We start from the raw sequence: 10,772 nt of genomic DNA on the forward strand, positions 1-10,772 counted from the left end.
GCAATTTGACCTAGAGGTGCTGTGGAAAAACTTTCAAGACAAGTATGAACCAAGAAACTTTAGTTTATTATAAAGCTCTGCTTTATGTATTAAGGAGTTACTGATGATTTCTGAGGAGAATGGCATGGTCAGACTTATGCTTTGGGATTATCAATTTGACAGAAATGTGGAAGATGAATCTCTACATCCCACAGCTGTATAGGGAGAGCTCACAGAAGTTCATTATCACAATCCAGAGGAGAGCTCATAAAAACTTGAATCAGAGTGCATGAATGGACAGAAGAGGGTAAAAAATGTAAAAGATGTGGTGGAGGTAGGATACAGACTTGGAAAATGACTACCTATGGCTTCACAATCTGTACAGTTCCTTCCCACAGCTCTCAAGAAATCCTCCAGAGATAATCTACTCCACATCTAAATATATTTCTCTTGGTTCTTTTAATATTTCATGGATATTCATGCAGCATTAGGCTATCCATTTTTTATTTTTATACTTTACTTTCATCAATACAGAACCAACAAACTTTCTTTTCTAGTCATAAGCATTCTTGATGAGCTTTCAATTATTAGGAAGGTGGAGAGAAAATGAGGACAGTAACCAAACTGTACTTTTAGTAGGGCATTTCAACTCCCTAAAGACTGGGTATTTTTTGCTATTAGAAATGGATACTGGGTCAGCTAGATGATGCAGTGGATAGAGCACTGACCCTGGAGTCAGGAGGACCTGAGTTCAAATCTAGTCTCAGACACATAATTACCTAGCTGTGTGACCTTGGGCAAGTCACTTAACCCCCACTGGATACCACTAAAGAAGCTATGCAGGTAGTAGAACAATCAAGATCAAATGCATTCCCCGCTCTGCATTTCAGATTCTCCATGAACTTCCTGACCCCAACCTTATTCAATCTAATCTTCTTTCTACTCTTCAATACCCATCCGGAACTCTAATTAGCACCTTCCTTCCTCCTACACCCCCCCCCAAAAAAAAACCTGGTCTATCCACTGACCTTTAAAATCCCTTCTCTTCTTCTCCAAGTTTTTTGTTGTTGTTCTTGTTTTTGCAAGGCAATGGGATTAAGTGGTTTGCCCAAGGCCACAGAGCAAGGTAATTATTAAGTATCTGAGACCAATTTGCACTTAGGTACTCCAGACTCCAGAGCCTGTGCTCTATCCACTTCACCACCTAGTTTTTAAAGTCAATCAAGTCTTCAAAAGTCAAGGTCAAGTCCTACTTTGTCCATGACCACCCTAGTGCACAAAGATTTCTCAATAATTTCCTGAGGATACTTTCAGTGGGTTCCACAAATTTTGGGTCATAATCTATCCTCTCTTCTCCTGTTCCTCTTATTAAACTGTGACTCTTATTTCCCAAGGAAAGATGTCTCTAGTGATCATCACTGCCATTTTTACTATTTTAACAAATGAAGGTCCTATAGTATTATAACTATAATGAGAGTACTAACTGGCTGAGGAGCTGGATTCAAGTCTCTCTGCTGACTAATACTGACCCTCATCTCTGACAGATTGGTTGTGTGATTCTGAGTGGGTTGTTTAACCTCTCAGTGCTGTGAGGGAACACTTACAAGCTGAAAAACAGTGGTAATGTTGAAAGTGGGTTTTGATAAGTTAAAAGTGATCTGTTAAGAACTGATATAACTAACTTTATTTTGTCCTGTGTTTACCGTTTTTTGCTATGTTTGCAAGTACTTCAGGACCAGTTTACAGCAGTTACTTTCCTTCAGTTCTTCAATCTTCTAATTGCTTTTGAGACAATTGTTACAAAGGGAGGACTTCAACAGCCCAAGAACTTGTGGATAGAACACTGGACTTGGAAACAGAAACTCCTTTTTATGAGTTTAAATCTGACCTCAGACACTTAAAGGTTTGTGGCCTTGGGCAAGTCACTTAACCTTCTTTGCTTCAATTCCTTATCTGTAAAATGACTGGAGAAGGAAATAGCAAACCACTTCAGTATCATTGCCAAGAAATCCCCACAATGGGTCATGGAGAGTTGAACATGACCGAATAACAAATGATCCCCAGTGATTTAGTGCAACTGGCTATGCTAACAAGGATACATTCCGTCTTTATCTCCTGTAACTTGTGATATAAATTCTCCTTAACAAGTATTTTTTTTTTATAATCAGTTGCACCATAATAAGAAGTTCTCTTTTTTTGGTGGTCCTGTAATGTCTGTGTGTGTGTGTGTGTGTGTGTGTGTGTGTGTGTGTGTGTATCTCACCAAACTGTAAAGGACACACTTCTCCATACATATGCTGGTGAAGTATATCTCTTTCTGAGCAAAAAATTGCAATGATACTGTCTGTCTCATTCTGGCTTATTGGCATTGGCTAGTCAACGGACCAGGAAAAGATCTTTCTTTCCTTACCAAAAAGTTACTATAATAATGCACTCACAAGTCTGAACCACCCCATCCCATCCCCTCCCCCCCCAAAAAAAATTCTTAACAATGTTTTTAAAGTACCTTCCCCTAAGAATTTCACCTGGACCCTTTGGCCTATGTACCATCAGAGCATATAAATTACTTTTTTTTGGTAGTCCTGAATAGTAACTTCAGTAACCATGAAACAAAATACAAAGAGATGTAGATCAAAGACAACATGTATTTCCAGTTCAGAAAGAAAAGCTGCCAACTAATAAGAAATGCTTTCCTCAAACCACATTCACTTAACTTCAAGCCCTCATGGTCTCTCACTTGGATGGTGGCTATGTCTTCTAATCAGTCTCCCTGCAGTCAGTCCTGCCCTCCTCTAGTTCTAAACCCAGACCTGAGATCAGGTCACTCTACTTCCCAGAAAGTTAGAGTAGTCCCCCACAGGCTTGAGGATGAATTACAAAATCCTCAGTTAGGCATTTAATTTGCAAAGCACTTTACATATCTTATCTTATCTTATAGAAAATCCTTCCCAATTGGGCAGAAGTCAATTTCTGGGTGAATTTACATCACACCCCCTCAAGTACAGTACCTCTAGCCAAACAGACTTGCTTGCAATTTCCCATACAAAACATTCCTAGTTATACACTGGCTTATCCCAGACAAGAAAATGCTCTCCCTCCTCTTGCCTCTGGAAACCCCCAACTCTCTTAAAGGCTTAGCTCAAGTGCCATCTCCTTGCAGAAGCATTTTGTGATCTACTCCCCCTCCCCAAATCAATTGTTATTTTCTTTCATCCGACAACATATAACCTCTCCCCACGAGTAAAATGTAAGCTCTTCCAGGCAGCAACTGTCCAGGTTTGTATTTGAATCTCCAGAGTTAGTGGGGGCTTAGGAAATGTTTATTATTTGATGGTACTTACATTGATAAAGGATATATAAGTCTTAAGCTTTAGCTTTTAATAGCCTAGAATGACACTAAAACATTTGGGATGCCCCATATACCACTTCAAGGCTTGCAAAATGCTGCTTCTATCACAATAGCCTCATGGAGACAGATGGTGTATTATTGTTATCCCTGTTCTGCAGATGGGGAAATGAGACTAAAAGCCACCCCTAGTCACAAAGTCATAGCAACTCTTATTTTTTATGAACCCAGATCTTTAGACTTTCTTTTTTCTTACCATTCTTACCTTTCTATAATAAAATTATGTAACCTATTAAATGGATGGAATAAGACCTAATTGAACAAACTACAAAGTAATAATAGCAAAGTTAACAAAGTCATATGTTCAACGTTAAAAAATGTATTTTTTAATAAAATCATGGCTTTGTCTTCTGAAGCCCTTCATAATCTGTACATTTCCTAGATATCCAATCTTCTTCCAATCATGATTCAGAGACATTGGCCTCCTAATTTTCTTGAATAAAATACTCCTGAAATATTTCATTGGCTCTCCTCTATGTCTGAATTCTCTCCTTTTTTCATCCCCATATCCAGGAAAGCGTCCCTGGCTTCCTTCAAATTCCAGCTAAAATCTTACTTTCCACAAGAAACTTTTCCTAATCCCTTAAATGTTAGTGCCTTTCTTCAGAGATCATCTCTAATTAATCTAGTATAGATCTCATTTGTACCTCCTTATTGTATGTTGTCTCCCCCCATTACAAAGTGAGTTACTTGAAGGCAAAATATTGTTCTGGTCCTCCTTTGCATGCCCCACTGCCAACACAGCAGCAGTCACAGTATTAATGGATACTTAATAAATACTTATTGACTTGTCAGTTAAGAAATATTTGCTCTAGCCCCCAATTCTACTTGTCACCCTCTTGACCGTAATCTAACAGACTCATGGAATCACAGGTTTGGAACTGGAAGGATCTTAGGTGTAAGAGTTGTACAGATGAAACAACTAAAGTCTAGAGTGTTAAATGACTTGCCCAAGGTAAGACAGAAAGTAAGTGACAAAGCTGGTATCTGAACCCTGGTCCTCTGATTCCAAATCTGGAGTGCTGTCCCTCCACACCCCACCCCCACCATAGCCCAGTGCCAGATAATCTGATTTCCTTGCAACCCATTTAAAGGTTTCACCAGCTTAGTTAGACCACAGATGTTCTTTTCACTTATAAGTAGCCTTCAATAGGCACTTAATAAACCTGTATTAATTGACCATATTTTTTTTCCTAGACTCATTTCATTCTTTCTGAGTCTCGGTTTTCTCATCCGTAAAAAATGGGGATAATACCACTTGTTCGATGAGGGTTGTCATAAGGAACACATTTACTGTCAGACTTGAGAGTCTGCTTTGTCAGGAAGATCTCACTTTAAGGCTTAATGGGAAGGCCCCATTATGTGTCAAGAAAATGGTTCATAATGTCAGGGGGAAAAAATTGCAGAGAAACTTAGGCCCAGAGGATGCACCTGCTTCTTTGTCATTGAGTGGCCTAGCCCAGGATGATGGGGAAATAGCCAAGGATACACTGAAGGTTCTGCTGCCAATCATACTTATCAACATGAAAAAACATTTTCATAACTGGTTTATTATGTATTCAGAGCACAAGATCATGGTATCTAAATGACCATGGTCAGCTAATCAAAGAGCTGGATAGTTTCCTTACATCTATAAGAAAGATAACAATTGGAATTTACAGCTGCCAAAAAGGAAAGGTAAGGATTTACATTTCAAAGGTAATCTTGTAAAACTTCTAGCCAGCAAATGGAAAGGAAGAGGGTTTACATGTCAAAGATGCAGAAGGGGGAAAATTTACATCAGTTCAAGTTGTAAATTGATCAACAAATCCAGAGGGGACTCTGGAATTTACCACCAGCAGGGAAATGCTTATCATAAAGCTGAGCCAGAAATTCTTTTGCCCTTAGCTAGTTAATCATCTGGGTGAAATTTTTAAAGGTCTCAGCTAAATTCCACACTATAAGAAAAGCCTCGGGCAGTTACAAGATTTTCTTTACAAATAAAATTGCTGTACTGAAGTCAATAGAAAGGAAATTTAAAACTCGAATGGCCAGGGTCTACATTAGATGTTAGGCAAAGTTTATGCTCCTTAAAAAAACATCTGTGAAAATATTCAGATGGACAGGATGGATATATTGGTTCTTGTGCAACCAAGAGGATGAGAAGTAGAGGACCTCAACCACATTTATACAATTCTGTCCAGAATTCTCAGCAGTGGGGACTGGGGTAGGGAGAGGCTGGATGTCTGGTGGTGGTGGTGGGGGAATGGGATGGAGGAGGAACACTCACTCTAGTCATCTACAAGGATGTTATGGGATGGCTTCATGTGTAGTTAAAGGAAAAAGAAGGAAGTTAAAAAACTATTATGGGTCTCTGGTTGGGGGTAGGAAAAGGGTTTCAAAGAGGGGATCTGGAAGAATTGCATCACAGTGGGAGTCTCAGAAGTAATAAAAGATGTCTGGCCAGACCTTTGTTCAGTGAAATGGCCCATGGGGTAGAGGTAAGAATGATAGATTTGGAATGGGAGGACTACCTTTGTCCCTCACCTGAACAGCCTAAACTATTAAGCTATTTTTTTTCTCTTGGAACCTCAGTTTCCTCTCTGTAAGATGAGGAGGTAGACTAGAGGGCTTATAAGGCTCCTTCTGGATCTTTGTCACAAAACAATCTATTTTAAAAGTTTCTTAAAATACACAACTAAAAGTTTCAGTCTCAACATTGCTATGCCTCCCTTACTTTCTGGCACAGAAATTTTAATTTCTTTTGTGTCCTGGACCCCTTCTCTTAAGTACATAAATGAAAATACATAGGATTATAAGGGAAACTAACTCTACTGAAATAAAAATATGAATTTGCTTCTCATTCAAGTTCATAAACTCCTTGAAAATCTATCCAGTGTCCATGAACCCCCACATTAAGATAATCAGTTCCATGAAGGTAAGGACTGTCTTTTGCCACTATTTGTATAGCCAGCATGTGGCACAGATTAGGTGCTAAATAACATGTTTATTGATTAACTAGATAACCTGAGGTCTCTTCTAATTCTATATTCTGTCAGTCTGTGAACTCTTCCCTTTTTTTTTTTTGAGGTTTTTGCAAGGCAAATGGGGTTAAGTGGCTTGCCCAAGGCCACACAGCTAGGTAATTATTAAGTGCCTGAGGCTGGATTTGAACTCAGGTACTCCTGACTCCAGGGCCCCTAGTCTGTGAATTCTTAAGAGGGTGAGGGGAGAAGGTCCAGGAGAGCTGTGAGAAAAACATGTTTTGCTTATTAGCCAGCATCATCAAGTGCTGAAGCTAGACCCCACCCAATCAATCAGAATGATCCAGAGCATCTAGAACTAGCTTGGCATTTCTTTCCTGACCTCCTAGAATGTTCTATCACCACCAAGCTCCTCTGCTTTCCTAGGTGAGACTAGTGCCACCTATTCTCCAGATGTGAAGAAATGACCCTTCTCTTACTATTGCCAATCAGAGACTTTTTAATGTTGTAAAAGAGGAAACTACAGTCCAGAGTTTAAGTGCCTAGTCCAAAGTAACACAGGAGGTAAGTGGCAGAGTTAAGTTTCTAAATCATTTATTTCTAACCTCTGACCCCATATTACTGCACCATATCATAGTCACTTTTTCATGAAAAATATCTTTGTTTTTTCTGACACAGACAAAGGATCATTCCAGGGTATTTGATATCAAACTTCTTTCCCTTCCCTTTCCTCTTCTTCTCTGAACCTAAATTTCTCAGAGGAGACCCTTCCTTAATGAATGGGAAGGTATCAAAAATAAATACTGTGTTGAAATCTCCGAGGAGAATAAAATAGCACTAAAGACCTGAGGTGTTGGGAGCCAGGGTCCCTAAGCTGCTTGACACAGTCACCACAGGAAGACTGAAGGCGGCCACACCACCTGAAGGAACATTTCCTTCTTCAACATATATAGGGATTCCATGTATACCTATATTTGTAGGACTAATATTGATTGCAATACTTACCCATTCTAATAGTGGAATGACTATAAAGGGAGGATTCCAGGGAAATTCCTTGAATAAAACAGAATGTAAACTCCGTTCAAATGGTTTTTTTTTGCAAGGCAATGGGGTTAAGTGACTTGCCCAAGGCCACACAGCTAGGTAATTATTAAGTGTCAGAGAACAGATTTGAACCCAGGTCCTCCTGACTCCAGGGCCGGTGCTTTATCCACTGAACCACCTAGCTGCCCCAACTCCGTTCAAATTTAACAGGATTGCCTCTCCCTGAGGCATATAAAAGGTTCCAATATTATGAAATCTTTGGAAAACTCAACACTGGGAATTCCAAGGAGATGTCAGAAAATATACAGGAAAAACAGATACAAGATGGGTTAGGTAGAATTCCTGAGAAATCAACAGTTTTGCCCCCCTTACCATACACAGGAATATATGATAAAGATGGTGAAAAAAATAGTATAGGTGACCGATATGTGAACTTTAACAGCCTTAGTTTATGGGAAAGAATAAAAAAGTCACAGAAACCACGGTGCCTATTAACAAGGGCTGAAAAGAAAGTGGTTATTGAAGGAATCAACAGATGGGCAGACAAACATAATTGCCCTCACTCTAGGTTGTCAATGGAGCATGTTGAAAAACATTACATATGCCACACAGAAACATTAAAAACGTTCCATTAAACAAATTGTATCAGAAATTATTATTAGGAAAGTTCTGCTTAATTAATAACTTTACAATGCAGCAACAGACTAGGTGACAGACAGGTTGAGGTCATCATGGTCTGAGCAGGGATAAAAAATTAACCACATGATTGATAATGAAATTTGTAAACTTTTGTAATCAGGAAAAAGATCTTGGCTTGCTTGATGCTTACATAATTCTAAGACTTTAAAATAAACCTGAGCAGCTGACAGTCAACCTGCTTCTGCCCTTAAACCCTTGTGTTGACTCAATTCCTTTTGCAGACTCTGTCCCTCCTGTCAGGTTCCAGAGACCCAGTGGAGGCTGGACCCCTGCACTGAGGCACTGAATACTATCTTGTCAGTCAACAAACATTTTATTCAGTATGTACTACGTCAGGTACTATGTCAGGAATAAGAAGAAAGATGAGGTTAATGTCCTTGTCTTCAAAGAGTTGACATGCTAATGGGAGAGACAACATGAACATTGAAAATATAGGGAAAATATATGAGAATAAGTACTTAAAAATAAAATACATTTAACAATATAAATATAAATAATTACAAATAAATGTGTGTGTGTGTGTGTGTGTATGTGTATGTATACCAAAAATGGAAAGCATCTCAAGAAGGAAAGCTTCTGGGCCTTAGAGGAGGGGACTAGGACTGCTGAGAATGACCAAGATTCATCTGATCTTGCTCTCTTGGGTCTAGTCATGAATACAGCTATTATTAGCCTAACTTGTATGAAATAAAGTGCCTGGCATTTTATTCTTATTCCCTCCTCTATCCCTTCACTTAAACCCTAAGGGATTACTGCTCTAGCCCTTCCACAGTGTTATCTGCACATGGAATAGCTCACCTCCCTTTCAGGGATTTTCCCTTATCATGATTGAGCTTCAAGTGTCCTATGGCTAATGAGATCAAGGTCATGAGTTTTACCCCAATGGACTATCCCCTTGGACCATAGACCATACTTCTAAGTCAACTTCAGGTAATATCTTTGACTCTGGTTCTAAATGGACCGTTAACTGCATTGACTCAGGCAGATCTTTAACTCTTATCAATACATCCCATAAATGTTTGCCCTTGGTCACACATCGATGGAAGAATGATTAGTTTAGCACAACCTATTCTTACAAATGGAGAAACACTCTTAAGGGCCCATCCTTCCAAGAGAGGAGCCAAGGAGCATTGATCTGCCAATCATTTCTCCCTAGAGAAATCCTCCTCTCAAAAGCTGTGGCACATGGCTGAACCTGATCAGGACTTCAACCCAAAATCAAAACGTGGGGTCAGCTATCACTCCATTATTGATCCTGGATAGCTGCTTCCTTATTTTAATCTCTGCTCCAGACTCACCAAAGTCATCCCTACAAGGACTCTGTTCTTCAACTCAAGAAGGGGAAGAATTGAGATGAGAAAGTCCCATTCTTATCCCCTCCATTAAACTTCAGTGCCCCCTTCTTCACCTTTCAAAAGTGTCTACATACATACATACACACCTTTATGCATCTTTCCATTGGCTTCTTAGGGTCCTCCAGGATCTTAATTTTTATAAACTCATTCTCAGTCCCATATTCCAGTAATCAAACTCCCTGCCCCCTCATCTCTGATATTTTTTAGCGGGAGTGTTGGGAAAAGGAGTGGGGGGGGGGTAGGGCAGAGAACCGAGTGTTTAAACCCAACCAATGAATTTCTAGTCCTGGAATTTCAACTGCATAGGATAGCGATTTTAGGGGAGTGAAGTTCCTTTTTTTCAAAGCAGGTGGGATTCAGTCTTCGAATAGGGTCAAAGCCTGCCAGGCACCCCATGGTCCATACAGCTGGGGTGCAGGAGAAAAGGGCTCACCCGGATTCAGGATCTCGTGGGCTGTCCCAGGCGGGTGGAAAGTTTGATAGAAGGTGCTGTGCGTCCCAGCCCTGGCCTCTTCCCCTAAGGGGACAAGGGATGATGCCCTACTAGCGGGTCGGGGGTCTCCATCCCCGGGGGGTTTCCTCGTTGGGTGCGCGGCCTGGGAGGGTGGGAGGAGGAGGAGAGAGGGTCCAGGGCTCCGGTCCAACCCCACCCCAACACCCATGCACACACAGGCTTACCTGGAGAGCCATTACTGCCGGGGGCAGCCCCCCTGACTTGCCCTCGGGGGCCGCGGCCAGAAATCCCCCGTACCCCAGCCAGCAGGCCTTTGTCTCCCCCAAGACTTGCGGGGGGAGGGGGGATCTGTCTGTCCGCTGTCTGTGAGTCCCTCCCCTTCCAAGGGAGCCGGGCTGTGCAGTGCAGGGGACGATGACAGAACGGCCGAGCCGCAGCCCTGAGCACCGCGGGGAGGGCCGTCCGACCCCGGCTGGGGACCGGGCTGCGGGGTGGGGCTGGGGGCCTGGGGAACGCGGGGCTGGGGCAGCTGTGGGAGCCGGGGGTGCGAAAGGAAGGAGGGGAGGGTCTGAGCGCCAGGAGCTCTCCTCCAGCTGATTGCCTCCCCACCCCAGGCTGGCATCCCTGGGAGTTGTAGTTCCATCCCTCCCGGCATCGCGCCTCCGGAGGAAAGAAGGAACTACACACCCCACAAGGAGCCGCGAAGGCCGTGGGCCGGGGCGGAGGGAATCGGGGGGCTGCTGTCTCTCCTTTCCTTTCCCGGGAGTCGGACAGGGTAGGGGCCGCGATGGGGGAGGGGAGGGGAGGCCCCCGGAGCAGGAGGCTAATCTGTCACGGCTACCCTGGAGACACACACACACACACACACACAC

The 10,772-nt window shown here is 42.0% G+C and overlaps 1 protein-coding gene across 3 annotated transcripts in view; it reads right to left on the reverse strand.

The window, feature by feature from the left end:
* The window catches only part of KRBA1 (KRAB-A domain containing 1), a 53,173-nt gene extending 42,833 nt beyond the window's left edge, over window positions 1-10,340 (reverse strand). The window contains exons 1-2 of one of the 3 annotated variants that reach the window (XM_074193432.1): window positions 10,125-10,339; window positions 9,880-9,963 (exon numbers count right to left, since the gene is read on the reverse strand). Coding sequence is in view for 2 of the 3 variants with exons in the window: in XM_074193431.1 (XP_074049532.1) it covers window positions 10,125-10,136 (12 nt within the window). In the remaining variant the exon portion in view is untranslated. Of the gene's footprint in view, window positions 1-9,879; window positions 9,964-10,124 lie in introns of all 3 variants that reach the window. The other 2 variants (XM_074193431.1, XM_074193430.1) reach the window with 2 other exon arrangements.
* Window positions 10,341-10,772: the final 432 nt, after the last annotated feature.

The sequence above is a fragment of the Macrotis lagotis genome, chromosome 7 (assembly GCF_037893015.1).
Source record: "Macrotis lagotis isolate mMagLag1 chromosome 7, bilby.v1.9.chrom.fasta, whole genome shotgun sequence".
Lineage (NCBI taxonomy): Eukaryota > Metazoa > Chordata > Mammalia > Peramelemorphia > Peramelidae > Macrotis > Macrotis lagotis.